Source organism: Scylla paramamosain, chromosome 17, assembly GCF_035594125.1.
Source record: "Scylla paramamosain isolate STU-SP2022 chromosome 17, ASM3559412v1, whole genome shotgun sequence".
Classification (NCBI taxonomy): domain Eukaryota; kingdom Metazoa; phylum Arthropoda; class Malacostraca; order Decapoda; family Portunidae; genus Scylla; species Scylla paramamosain.
This window is the reverse complement of record NC_087167.1, coordinates 5,085,513-5,100,377: the sequence shown is the minus strand read 5'-3', so window position 1 is coordinate 5,100,377 and position 14,865 is coordinate 5,085,513. Positions and strand designations below refer to the sequence as shown.

At 43.0% G+C, this 14,865-nt stretch overlaps 1 protein-coding gene across 4 annotated transcripts in view; it reads left to right on the top strand.

Moving 5' to 3' along the window:
* Positions 1–14,865, top strand: part of LOC135108358 (glutamate-gated chloride channel-like) — a 64,320-nt gene that overhangs the window by 44,215 nt on the left and 5,240 nt on the right. For all 4 annotated transcript variants that reach the window (XM_064019273.1, XM_064019272.1, XM_064019270.1 and 1 more), the window contains 5 exons: positions 358–437; positions 2,530–2,599; positions 8,957–9,110; positions 10,238–10,320; positions 11,419–11,553. In XM_064019273.1, the coding sequence (XP_063875343.1) occupies positions 358–437; positions 2,530–2,599; positions 8,957–9,110; positions 10,238–10,320; positions 11,419–11,553 (522 nt within the window). The remainder of the gene's footprint in view (positions 1–357; positions 438–2,529; positions 2,600–8,956; positions 9,111–10,237; positions 10,321–11,418; positions 11,554–14,865) is intronic.

Sequence of the window (14,865 nt, the reverse complement as noted above, 5' to 3'; positions counted from 1 at the left end):
AGGAAAAGGTTAGAAAAGAGAAAACGTCGAGTGAGATAAAGGGCGAAGGTAAGAGAGACAGAGAGAGAGAGAGAGAGAGAGAGAGAGACGATTTGTTGTGGAAAAGTTTGATTGTTGATGTTGTTGTTGTTGGTGGTGGTGATGGTGGTGGTGGTGATGATGATGTGCAAAAGTGTATTTCACTATTCACCCATCACCACCACTACCGCTACCTTTACCTTTACCTTCACTCTTATCACCTCTACCAACCACTCACTGTCTTTTCTACCAACATTACATCACTTTCTCAACCACCACTACCACCACCACCACCAGTAAGAGTATGGAAGTCAATAAAAGTCTTCCTCCCTTCCTCAGGTTCCCAGGAGATGAACTACACGAAGGTCATCATCAACATCATGATTCGTTCCATCAACAAGATTGACGACTACCACATGGTGAGAGCGAGAGAGAGAGAGAGAGAGAGAGAGAGAGAGAGAGAGAGAGAGAGAGAGAGAGAGAGAGAGAGAGAGAGAGAGAGAGAGAGAGAGAGAGAGAGAGAGGATGTTTGCTCGAATGTGTAGAATTCCTTTTTCGTTACTCTCTCTCTCTCTCTCTCTCTCTCTCTCTCTCTCTCTCTCTCTCTCTCTCTCTCTCTCTCTCTCTCTCTCTCTCTCTCTCTCGCTGCGTGTGTGTTACATAAAATTAATTCTAAAAATGTGTTCAAATAGGCAAATATTATGAGTTATTGTGATCATGCTGTAAAGATGTGATGATGTAATGTGTGTGTGTGTGTGTGTGTGTGTGTGTGTGTGTGTGTGTGTGTGTCTGCCTTGTGATGTTCCTCTGCGCTGCGATGTTCTGGTCCTCATGCTGTTGTGATGTGAAGCTTCTATTTTTTATGTATCCCTCTAGTTTATGTAGCTCTCGTTGTTTAGTGCAGAGAAATTTTTTTCATTTAATCCTCTATATTATTATTGGTATATTTTTACTTACAACCTGAAGTTATGCATTTTTTTTTCCTGCGTTAATTTTCGTCATAGAGGTTGCTGCATTGCATACGTAGTGTTTCCTTTACTAATTCTCCGTTTTCTGTGACCGAGTGGTGAACTATGATGTGGTAGTGGCAGAGTGATGTGTGTGATGCTGGTAGTGGTGGTGGTGGTGGTGGCTAAGTGGTGTGTGTGTATGTGTGTGTGTGTGTGAGTGAGTGAGATGATGGTGCTGATATTTCATCCGTCTTACTCAGCGTGGCGGCTTGACACTGTATGCATTGATCTTTGTACCTCAGTGTTGCTTGTTAAGTGAATGTATTATGCTGTGTGCACTACATTCACCGTGTGTTGGAAGATGACGTACGTAACTCAAGCGTATATTCTGAAACACTTTGCTCTCTCACCGCGACTATTTTCAAAGGCCACTGAGATAATTTGCCGAGTTTCCAAGAGTGTCCTCCCCGTTAATAATGTAGAAATATTGTTTATCCGTCGCTAGAATCATTAACACACCCATATAACTTCAGCTAGAGTCTTTTGAATGTAGTGGAGGTGCGCGGAGAAGTTTCAGAATATGGTCGTCAGACTTACCAGAATCTTGGATCTTAATCTTGTTTGTTACAGGTGACGTGATTGTTTACAAATCAGTACATGCATTGTCAAACTTTTCGGCGTCTTATCATAACTACTTTCAACAGACTATAGTGTAAATAATTTGGATTCTCAAGAGTGTTTTTTGTGATTCTACAGATATTTTAATTAGGATTGTGCATCACCATCGAGACAAAACATCCTTGGTAACTCTGCTGATAATTTCTGTGGTTTTTCAAGGAAGTCCTGATGAGAGAACAAAACGTTCCAGGGCACAAGTTTATAACGGCAACTCTTTAAAGCGAAAAACGAAAAATATACGATCTTTTCTTCTCTTTTTTGAACGGTGCTTAGATTCATCACATTTATTTTATCTTTTTTTACATTTCTTAGGTTCCCGTGAGCCGTCAAAAGTTGTCAGTTATTCATATTAAACACAGTCCCTAAAACTAAGAAACGGCATCACTTTTCATTGAGTTGCGGTGCATGTTGTGGTGTGACATAAGTTTGTGTTGCTTGAGTGTTGCTGTGTCATTGTCCTGCGAGTGGAATACTTACTACTGTGTTGCTGTCAAGTGTTGCTGTTTCCAGTGTGTTGCGGAGCCGTGTGTGTTGCGCCATTGTGTTAGCGCCTCAGTGTTGCTATGGTGCTGGTTGTGTTGCAGCGTTGCGTGTGGTATCACGGCTCTCTGAGGCAGTGCATGGTGGCGCCCTTTGCATCGCTAGTGTTGCTGTGGCTTTGTGTTTGTGAGTATTGCTGCTGAGTGAAGTGGTGGCGGTGTGATGCTTAATGCGTAGTGTTCGTAAGTGTGTTGCTGTGTGCTGTACTGTGATGGTGATATGTGGTATATATTAATAACTATCTCTCTCTCTCTCTCTCTCTCTCTCTCTCTCTCTCTCTCTCTCTCTCTCTCTCTCTCTCTCTCTCTCTCTCTCTCTCTCTCTCTCTCTCTCTGTGCCGCAGGAATACAGCGTACAGATGACCTTCAGAGAACAATGGAAGGACGACAGATTGAAATACACCAACGAGGGAGGTGAGACATACTAACATGCAGATTAATACAGGCAGACATACAGACAGACAGACAGGCAGACAGATTTATGGACCACAATCATTTCCACTTTACTCACCACCATCACTATCACCACCAAATCTCATTACATTTTACTCACTCCTACCACCACCACCACCACCACCACCAGCCTTCCCAGTCATCCCCCACCAGTCTTCCCCAAAACAACCCAACCTGTACTGTAAGGTGGGATTCGAACCTGGAGTTTCCTGGTAGACGCGCCAATGTATCTTTCAAAGGCAGGAGAGGAATTGGAGATAGATGAGGGGAAAGAAACGAAGTGGGGTATTTGACGAGAGGAGAGGAATAACCCTTGATTTTTCTGTTTCCTTTGTCTACCTGTTGATATCGAACGCCCTTACCTCCTCCTCCCACACACACACACACACACACACACACACACACACACACACACACACACACACACACACACACACACACACACACACACACACACGGTCATGCACAGTGTGAGAGCCTTATCTCAGCGGGAAAAGGACCATCACCACACCATACTGCACATAACCCCAACTTGAGTCTTGATTTGCGCCTGTCATATCATATGTCACGTTTTCTGTCGAATTCAAAGTGAAGGGGAAAACGCGTGAGATTGTGAAGGACGGGGTCATCTGGGTGATGTTAAAGAAGATGTACTGGATATCCATCAGCGTCACTGCCACCATTACTACACCGTCACCACCACTGCCTCACCGTCACCACCAATGCCTCTCCATCACCACTACTACTACGTCACCATTACTGCCTCACCGTCATCACCAATGCCTCTCCATCACCATTGCTACACCGTCACCACCACTGCCTCACCACTACACCCGTTGTACGTGATAACCAGACCTGTCACCACCACCACGGCCTCCCAAGCCTTCGCCATCACCAAGATTCTCAGTAACATCCCGCCCACCACTGTCAGGGAAAAAATATATAGACATAAGAAAAAGCACAAATAGTTTTCCAATAAACATGACTCGTATCCGTTCCTGGAATCTTCTCATGCTTCCCTTTTCTTAGAATCCCATTGCGGAAGAAAACGAAAATTTGCGATTATTTTCCTGTCACAGTGTAAGCTTCAACTTCAAAAGATTATTATCCTTTTTTTTTTTTTTTAAGGTATTTTGCTTACATTGTTTCAGGTGACTACTAACACGTATTACCCTTGTAACTCTTCATGCTTATACTCCAGCAGATCATTCCGTGCAGCGCTCCGTCCAAAGTTTATCTGTCAGTACCTCAAAGTGGCGGAGGCTGCAGGAGAACAGGCTGTCTTTTACTGAGTCTCACCTTTTCTCACTGAGTCTCAGGTGTATAAAGTTAGTGGCAGCGATCCCAACTTTTCTCGTCTTATTTTTACACCAGCGTTTCCGAACTTACAAAGGGTTACGTTTTTCGGCCGTTTGTAACTCGCATTTTGCCTCTCATTTTTTTTTTTTTTTTTCGGCGTCACATCGGGCAGCGGCAGATTACAGCGAATTTTGTCTTGCATGAGAGTTGTTTTGGATTCCGGTGAAGGTGAGGCTTGTGTTGCCACCACGAGCGATGCTAAATGTGGCGTCCTGTGGGTGGTTTGCACAGACCAAGCTTTAAAGTCGCGGTCACGGGGCTGAATAAAGATTACATTATCGTACGCTGTCAGCCCATCCGTCCGTAACTGCATGAAATATTTATCTCTATTGATGATACATGCAGGCACCAGTGGCGAATACTGATAAATATAGTCAATGTTGAATTTCAAATAATAAAGTAATAAATACTGCCTGTATATATTATTAACTGTTTACAAACGACATTTTTTACAAGGAGATGAGGACGAGCATAGTGTGGCTGAGGCTCAACATTTATTAAGAGCGACAAGTATTTCTAAAGTGTACCACATGCACACCCTCGGACTCTGTTGACGGTAGGCTGCCTTAAGTACGATGACACGGCATTCATCAGTCACCGTGGCCGCGTCTGTTGTGCAGTGGCCCGTATTCTGAAGGGCTTCACTCCCTCAACGCGACTACCTTCAAAGGCCACAGAAATAATGAGCCAGTTTCTCAAGAGTGTTTCTTCTGTAAATAATGTAGAAATCTTGTTAGTCTATCACTAAAACCATAAAAACCTCCTTAAAACCCCGTGTAACTTCAACTATAGGCCTTTGAAAGTACTGGACATGCGGCGCAGAAGTGTTTCAGAATATGGTCCAAATAAGTCATGGACAGTGTTTCGGAGACTTGGTCCGAACGTCAAACACACAGCACGCCTCATTTACTTTTGTTCTTCCTAAGTCACTTCATTTCCCCACGTCCCTTTCCTATCACTACCATCCATCCAGCCGCCCATCCAATCAAGGGTGTAACAGGATACTTAGGCTGGATATTGCCGTAAGAAATTGCTGTTTGTACTTCAGAGCCCCGAACTTGTTAAGACTACAACATGATACAGTCCACGCCGCTGCCAGACGCCACACCCAAGCCGGCCCGCTCTTTATAGGGAATGGCGTCTTATTTCTACTTGGCATTTTTTCTCTTCCTGGACTTATTTCCCCTGTGGTCAGTTTCCCTGTGGATGCATTTGCTAGAAGTGCTATGATGATGAAACACTGGCTGCTAATAATGTATGTCATGTTAGATTGCGTTATGTTGGTTGTTAGATATTTACGTAATGTAGAGAAAGAACGTTAGAACAGGGAAATGTCCAGAGAGGGAAGAGACAAAGAGGGAAAATGTTGGGAGAGAGGAAAAAAAAAAATAGACGGGAGAAGTGTCTGGAGAGGAAAATGTCAAGTGAGGAAAAAGTCTAAGAGCGAAAATATCCGGAGAGGGAAAAAATGGACGGAGATGAAAAATCCAAGAGGGAAAAAGATGACGAAAAAAAAAAAAATGTGCGGAGAGGAAGAAGTCGACGAGGAAAAATGTCTGGAGAGGAAAATGTCTAGAGGCAAAAAAAAAAAAAGTTAATGGAAAAAAAATGTCCGGAGGAAAAAAATAGATGAGAAAATTGTCCTGAAAAGAAAAAAAATGAGGAAAAATAATTGAAAGAAAGTCCAGATAAAAAAAAAAAACGTAGACGGGGAAATGTCCGGAAAGGAAAAGGGTGTAAGAAAAGAAAATGTGAACACGTCAGTAGAGTCCCAGCCTTTCATCTCTCCCCCCTAAGCCATTCTGTCCTTTCTGTTCCAGCGACATGTCATTTGTGGGCTACGAGGAACGTAATCTCATGTAACAGTAAAATAACTAGAAATATGGAATTCTCTTACTGTTACAAGATCTCCCGCCTCCCGCCACGCCGTCAGTGACCGCGGCGCCGCACCCTGTCACTCACTGGGGATCTATTTTTGATTTGTAAGTTTCTCATTAAGTTCAGATATCAGGTAATAGCAGGTTTTGAGATGTCTCCAATGATGAATGGGACTCAGACGGAGAGACGGAATTTATCACAGTCACCATCAGCTCCTACCCTCCACACACACACACACACACACACACCAGTACAGTCTAACATCCACCTGCCACAACCTCGCCCGTGCTCTCTACAGTGGCCGCAAAAGAATATATCAAAGTGTAAGAAAAGTCCGCATATTCTCTAGCGTTTGCAGATTAATCTTACGCACCCACCATTGCGTTGCGAGGGAAGAAAGACCTCGCACGTATACAGCACCCAGACCGCTATAGACTACACTGAAAGATTGTCCGAGGTCTAAGATAGTATATATGAAAAAAATTCGGATATTAGAGCAAAAGTTCATGATGTAACACATGCTATAGTTTTATTTCCGGAAAATTCAAAGTTTTTATTGCTGTTTATCAAGTAATGTTAACCAAAAAGACGTAGTTCATGTTCCTAATCATGTAAATGCTGTCGTCTAGGATCTCCTTGTGAAAAGCTGGTTTCCGCCGCTTATTATGGAGTGAGCGGAAATCAGAGCTTTGTGAACGAAACCGTCGAGAAACACTCAGGTCAAGGACTTGTATGTCGCGGATCGTGGTTTCAGTCAGTGTATACGACCTTGCAGAAGCGAATTTTAAAACCATTTAATTTACATAATCAAGTACTGTGTTTCTTTCCCTTTCCCTAACGCACACGTCCTTTTCAAACTGTGTTGAATGGGTAATGGAAAAGTTACCGAAGAGCGTGTGAGGTGTGAGGAAAACTTGGCGTACCCTGATGCAGTGACCGTGGCTGAACGTGTTGCGCTATTCTGGGCGCTTTCTTCTCGTTATTCGATCACTCTTTATCCCAACACTCAGAAGAGTTCAGTTTCCAAGGCAAATACTGTACACGATACCGAAGACTGCTTCCTCATTCATTCTGATCACTTATTTCGTGAGTGATCTCAAAGATCGGATGCAAGAGAATCACGTGCACCAATAACCGACCCATTTAGTTCGGTCACAAATATAATAATAACTATATGCCTTATTTATATTTTTTCTGCATAAATCCATCGAAATACCGAACTCTTATATCTGGTTTAATGAAGACCAACAGCAAGGACAGCGCATAGATTTTTTTTTTCCTCACCACTGCTCAGTATGGCCTTGCGAGTTCATTTTAATTAAACGTTTGTTGACTCGCTCCCAGCTTCTCTGGCGGTGTCCAAGGTGCTGGAGGTTAATTTTGACATGGACTCGTACTTTCCACACATTTCCTTTAATCCAAAAATCACCTCGCCTTGATTAAACTTTCTATTCGTGTTCTCGGCGTGATGGAGTTGGCTCGCTGCTTCAGAACCTTTAATTTCGTATTCCCAGGAGCGTGGGCAGGATTTTCAGAAGAAGGGAAGGTCAATGAAAGTACCGAAGAACGCTGGGAGCAGGAACGCCACGGCGCCATGTTTCCGGGTGAAGATCATGTTGAAGAAAACTTAAATACCAGGCAATTTATTCCTTGCATTGCGGTGAGTGAGTGGACAGCCAGACAGGAACATTAACAGAGGAAAAGGAATGATTTGAGCTGTTAAGAAAAAGAACACCGCAAGAGGCTGTAGCGTTCCGAATGGCCTTTCATTCCTCCCCCTCCCCCACTACAGTGAGCCCCTCTTCCTCCTTCCCAAATTTTTTAGTGTTCGCCTTCAATCAGTTGATGATTCATGGAGAGACCTCGTCTGTCCCTCCCATTTTTAGGAGATGAGCTGGAATCAGAGCCTTTCATCTCTTGCCACCACTCACTCACCGTCCAGTATTTATCCTCTCTGCCTCTCACTCCTCTTGACTCTCACTCTGCCGCTAGTTTTCCACGCAATACTTCACTGAGCGCCTCCCTCTACAGTACCCACAGGCCTCTCCTCATCTCATGCCTCCTTACGCCTTCCTGCTTTTCCTTTGTCTGTCTTCCCTTATGCGAGAGCCGACACACTCCCTCACTCCCTTGAATGGCGGACTCCACTTGATGCCACTGTCTTGTGCTTCACCTTCGTATAACTTAATTTTAAGATGCGAAGTGAAGGTGATAATTAAGGAGGAGGAGGAGAAGGCGGAGGCGAAGTAAAGGGAGGAGATAGTTGCTGGTTTTATCAACATCTACCCTCTGTGTGTAGATCTCTCTCTCTCTCTCTCTCTCTCTCTCTCTCTCTCTCTCTCTCTCTCTCTCTCTCTCTCTCTCTCTCTCTCTCTCTCTCTCTCTCTCTCTCTCTCTCTCCATGTAGCTCTCCATCGCCCACACATCATACACATTCAGTCCTTGGCCTTGGCTGTATCAAAGCCACGATGAAGACTCACCAAAGATAGCATGCGTGTTCATAAGCCGCCTCGCGCATCGCTCACACCCACGCCAGGCAGAAGGCGAACGTTGCATAATCCTCAGCGTCAGTCTTCATGGAGAGAGAGAGAGAGAGAGAGAGAGAGAGCCATCATCATCCTCATCATCATCACCGTCTTCATAATTTACCGTAACATCCATGTTAGAGAGAGAGAGAGAGAGAGAGAGAGAGAGAGAGAGAGAGAGAGAGTTACATAGATACACAGGCCACAATATACCTTGCGGTCCTCACGAGGTGACCTGGCCTAGGACTACTAAGGTGACAGTTGACGAAAAGGACAGCAAAGCAGAAGGCTTTCTCCCCACCCTCCACTCCCTCCGACCTAAGCCGTACAGGAAACAGGTCGGAAATAAATACTTTACGAGATTGGAGAAGTAAAAAAAACCCGAAAGAGAAAGAGAGAGAGAGAGAGAGAGAGAGAGAGAGAGAGAGAGAGAGAGAGAGAGAGAGAGAGAGAGAGAGAGAGAGAGAGAGAGAGAGAGAGAATCATCGCCATATCTGTAAAACGAGATGTAGTAGATGCACTCATTCAAATCCATCTTTTCTTCTCTATCCTGCAGGGAAAATCAAATACCTTACCCTGACGGAGACGGACAAGATCTGGATGCCTGACCTCTTCTTCAAAAACGAGAAGATCGGCCACTTCCACGACATCATCCTGCCCAACACCTACATCAGGATTTTCCCGGAGGGCGAGGTGCTCTACAGCATAAGGTGTGTTTAGGGTTTGAAAAAATATAAAATCCGTTCCACAGACTCTTGTTAAGCTGCCCAAACAAAACACCACTTCCTATTTGTTCGGGAGCTTACCAACATGGGGCGTGTTTTGATTGGATACCATATGAAAAGAATATGGGATTGCTTCTAGTTCCTTAGCAATTCCATTTCTTTCTTTTTCTTTTTGTGCGCTCCCAAACGAAAAGCAGCGGCTAATGTTTACCGTGGAATCTGATTAAGGCTGAAGTGATTTTGTTGGTTATGTAGCAAACGAAAAGGGGTGACCGTGGAACTGGGCCATAGTTTTAGTGGAAGGTGTGTTAGGGGTTAGAAAAGATAGGGACTGAGTGAGGCAGACTGTTCATTGCTAGACTAGTACTTCTATTGCTTGTGTGTCTGTGGAAGATGGGTGTGATTGAAGTTTTATTGCTGTTTTCTGGGGAGAGTGTGACAATAGTGACAACAGGCGAGGTAATTGAAATGGTAAAAGTAGTAGTAGTAGTAGTAGTAGTAGTAGTAGTAATAATAGTAGAAATAGTTCCAGTAGTATAAGTAGCAGTAGCAGCAGCAGTAGTAGTAGCAGTAGTTGTGCTGCTAGAACTAGTATAGATAACAGTGGGTCTTTCCATGTTGTTACTCTGGTTCACCTTTACGTTTACTCATATTAACCCTTGAAAAAGAAAAAAAAGTCACACACACACACACACACACACACACACACACACACACGTACCGTAGGCCTTGCGGTGGAAACCTTAAGAACTTCAAGTCGTGTCCAAATTCACTTACCCAAACTTCGGCGGTGTTTTGGGACTTACCTTTTGCATACATTTACATGGAAAGGAGAGACTCACCTCGGAGTGGCAGGAGGGAGGAGGCGCCGACACGGTGACGGGGAGGGGAGGGAGGGGTGGCTAACATGATTATTGCACCACCTCCATTATATTAATGTTAACCTCGGAATGAAGGAAGGTGAAGTGCGTTGCTCGAGAGAGAGAGAGAGAGAGAGAGAGAGAGAGAGAGAGAGAGAGAGAGAGAGAGAGAGAGAATATGTGAGCTGTACTTCTTCCCCCCACACTCCTCGCCCGGTCCGCTTCATTCACACCTCTTCTCTCCCTTGACAGGATTTCTCTGACGCTGTCCTGCCCGATGAATCTGAAGCTGTACCCGCTCGATACCCAAGTGTGCGAGCTGCTCATGGCCTCGTGTAGGTACCCACTGAGAGAGAGAGAGAGAGAGAGAGAGAGAGAGAGAGAGAGAGAGAGAGAGAGAGAGAGAGAGAGAGTAGGGGGGGGTATAATGAGAATAGTGATTGACGTTTCATTAGGATAAGCGAAGGTAAGAGGCTGATCATAAACACACAGGTTATTAGGGATATGTAATAAGGCAGGGATTACACGTCATTACATAAGGATGGATTACATAATTACATAAAGGTGAGCGTAATATAAGCGTGACGTAATGATATTAAGCCTTTTTACTCTTTTTTTTTCTCATAATCACTTTCAGCAATGTAAAGGCTTAATTATGCACTACAATCTTGAAGAGTTCTTTAGCTAAGGGAGGACAAAATTAATATCTTATTCTCTCTTCTTTTTGTGTCTCCATGTAAATAATCTTTTGAACTCTTCAGAAAGTTAATGATGATGATGATGATAATAATGATAATAATAATAATAATGATAATAACAATAATAATAATAATGTTCAGACACTCAGACAAGATGGAGGAGGTGAGAAGAAACACAGGCGAGCTTATTCCAGACTAGTTTCGCAAAAAAGCTTCTTCAGGGGAACTGAAGAAGCTTTCTGCGAAACTAGTCGGGAATAAACTTATCTCCTAACACCTGTTTCTTCTCACCTCCTTCTCCAATAATAATAATGATAATAATAATAATAATAATAATAATAATAATAATAATAATAATAATAATAATTAGTGATAATTCTAGTTGTAAAGCTCAGTCTAATTTGAACATGAAATGAAACTGTTTAAGAAAATTACATAGTTTTAGCCTAGAGATGGCAAAATTACCACATCGTATGTCATGGTATCATGTCCGTAGACAGCTGGCAATTGTTTAGAATATTTGTAATGATAGGTATGGGACAATTGTGTGTGTGTGTGTGTGTGTGTGTGTGTGTGTGAGTGATCATCTGTAAACTAGATGTATTTCCATTGACCAATACATGCATCGTGTTTTCAACTAAATATCGACGTCAAAATCCGATCTCTCTCTCTCTCTCTCTCTCTCTCTCTCTCTCTCTCTCTCTCTCTCTCTCTCTCTCTCTCTCTCTCTCACAGACGGCTGGACCACCGAGGATCTGGTCTTCAAATGGGAAGATAAGGATCCTATTCAGGTGAACAAGAACCTTCACCTGCCTCGTTTCACCCTCAAGGAAGTGGTGCCCAAGTATTGCAACAGTAAGACAAACACAGGTGAGGCCGCCGCAGGTGCCAGGATAGCAGTGCCTTGAAAGACAAACTGATATTCGTATTCTGAAATGCTTTGCTCTCTCACCACGACTATTTTCAAAGGCCACAAGGATGATTAACCGGCTTTTCAAGAGTGTTCCTCGTCTTATTAAAAACAGAAATCTTGTTAATCTGTCACTTGAACCATGAAAACAACCTTAAAAACCTTTTGAATGTAGTGGGGATACGGCGCAGAAGTGTTTCAGAATATGGTCTTCAAATGTACAGAGTGGATAGTCAAAATGTGCAGTGACCAGTCAATTTATAGATGCGATTTCCAGGAATGTTATAAACGGCAGAGGAGAGAACACGCGGTCATTAGCGGAGCGTTAGTATATGTAAAAGAGAGAAGTGCTATTGAGCAAACACCAATCGACTCGAGACGTAATCACTGCGAAGCTTCGTTTTGACACATAGAAAAGGAAGCAGTTGTCTCTTTTAATCCTGTAATGACGTAATGTTACCCGTTTTTTGAGTGACTATTTGACTCCTACTATACAGAAATATAAATGTAGGTATTTAAAGATTTCAATTACACCATCACCCCTTATACTATCAGTGGTGTCTTTGGAAAGTATGCTCTAAACTTTTTAGAGATACCTTTATTAAATTCAAGGAAAAGCTACAGCGTTCAGGGGTTAAGTGATGAAGACTGGTAAACGTGCGTCACGCTGCCCTGGCTCACGCCCCGAGGCAACAGGAAGGCTTCTATCCGGCAACACGTAGCTGGCAGCGAGACACTTGAGAAAGTTGCGGGCGTGGCACCTGATAGCTGGACAGTGAGCATCACAGCCACAATGAAATGATAACAAGTCACACACTTGAGAAGTTTCGTTAATTTCCTTATTGTGAGGACCCAGAGTGTCTTAGTCGCTGAGTAAACCAGTGAACAGCGATCCAGTAACCCAGTATTGGAAGAAACAAATCATTCAGCCGTTCGCTCAGTGGTGGGGCGCGTCTTTAATTAACAGGATGATTGGTGTGTCGTTCATTCCATTACAGAAGCCTGTCCAAAAACTGAATCCGAGCCTCATCAGGGCAGCCCGCTCATTGGAGGCCGAGTGTTGCGACCATCAGCTGAGGTAGATCAATAGCGTACCGGCTCGGCGCTGTCTTGACCTGCACCTCATGCCTGATGTGATGACTTGTCAGTGGAAGCAGTGAACACAGGTGTTTGGTGCTACCGTATTGCGCTACTGGGTTGCCTATTTACTGCACCATATCAGATGAAAAATAAATAAGAGATAAAATTCCTTCCCAACAATACAGCTACTAGATAATTAAAGCATAAGTCAGAAATCGTAGATATTTTTTTTTTTTTTTGGTGGGGATTCTTAATTGCATTAGTTAATTGCTAATTCAGTTGAAAATGCTCACAGTGGTAATGGTAATTATGATGAAAAAAAAAGTTTCATTTAGCACTTGGCAAGCTCAGAGTAGTAACCATGGAAATAACGGTAGAAGATAGCAGTAAATCTAACACTGCAGCGGTGAGGGAGAGAGTGAAGGCTGACGGATAAAGAAGGGTGTTGGTGAGGAGAAACGTTTGTGATTCCACCCTTTTTAATTAAATTTTGTGAATGGAATGACCTCCATATATGGGAGCTGCACTCTATACAAAGCCCCTGTGCAGAGTTGGCACCTGGAGGGGGAAGAATGGTGAAACAACACAGAACACTTCACGATAACTTATGACAACTCGTAGTAGTAGTAGTAGTAGTAGTAGTAGTAATAGTAGTAGTATAATTTATTACTACTACTACTACCACTACTACTACTACTACTACTACCTACTACTACTACTGATGATGATGATAATAATGATGTTTCTTGTTACTGTTGTTGTTGTTGTAGTAACACTTTCATTCATCTCATCCAAAAATAAACAAAATAGCAGAAAATAAAGGAATAGTAATATCCATCCTTTCCTTTCTCGCATGGAATACATAAAGTTGTTAAGGAAGTGTTCAGCCCTCCGTCTTCGTCTCTAGTACCAGTTTTTAAGACACGAAGGGACCACAGACAAAGACGCTTTGTTGATTTTTTTAAAGTCATGCAAAGACGAGCGGGCCAAGTGGTTTTCACATGTCCCCTTCTGCATGAAATGACTGTGCGAGTATAGAGTGAGTGATGGCAGCACTGTGACTCTGAACCAAGGAAACTAGAGACTCATTTACCGTCCTTGGTGTGCACGAGGCCGTGTGACCGCCGCGTCCCCGACCACCGTTGCTTCTAGACTAGTGGTACACTCGTTCTCGGAAATGGACAAACCTGCCGCACTTTCTTCCACTGTGTTTAGCGTGTTCCCTCACCCGAAGTCCTTTGATCCACTGACAGTCTCTTGGGTGTGTATTCTGAAACTGTCTGCTCTCTCACCACGACTATTTTCAAAGGCCACGGAGATAATTATTAGACGTTTTCTCAAGAGCGTTTATCTTGTTAAAAATATAGAAATCTTGTTAATCTGCCATTAGAGCCGAAAAACACCCTTAAAAGCTCGTGTAACTTCAACTGCTAAAGCCTTTTGAGAGTAGTCAGGGTGTGGCGCAGAAACATTTCAGAATATGGTCCGTAGTTATCAGGCTGTGTAAGGAGATTGTCAGCTCACCAGAGGACTTCAGATGGAGGGAAAACGCAAAGCAGTGGAAGTGTGTGCGGCAAGTTAGCCCTCTTCTGACCACGACTATAGAGAAACTGAGTTACTGCCGTCCGGTTAGTTATTATCAAACGTTTTGCACTTGCTGATTCACTGAAACGCTCTCTTGTCATCAGGTGAGGTCATCATCACGGCATCTTGGGGTTACTGAAGGTTTTAATTAACATGACCATCTGTTGTCTTTTGTTTATCGATTTATTTTCCGCGTTCAGTTTTATAAAGCAGGACAGTCTTCATTGTAGCCATTACATTTTTTTTCTTCAAATTGTAATAATAGTGTAATTTTTGTTGGTATTACTTTCATATTTAATTCTTAATGTTGTTGATGCAATGTTGAATTAACTGTTGCGTGGCTTCCTGCTTTCCTTGGGCATCACTAACAGCCACAGTGGCGTGGTGTGTTAATGCAGGTAAGACCTGAAGCTAAATAATGCTCTCTTTTATATTTTTCTTGCACTGTTATTATCTGTAGCAGAATGTAATTTGTAGAGTTGTGAACTCGAGTATAGTTAATATTACATACCATGGCATGAGATATGGCTCGTCTTCATTATAACAGAGTTCAGTTTAACGTTATGGTGACTGTCAAGGAAAAATATTGAAGAGAATTGCAACTTGCA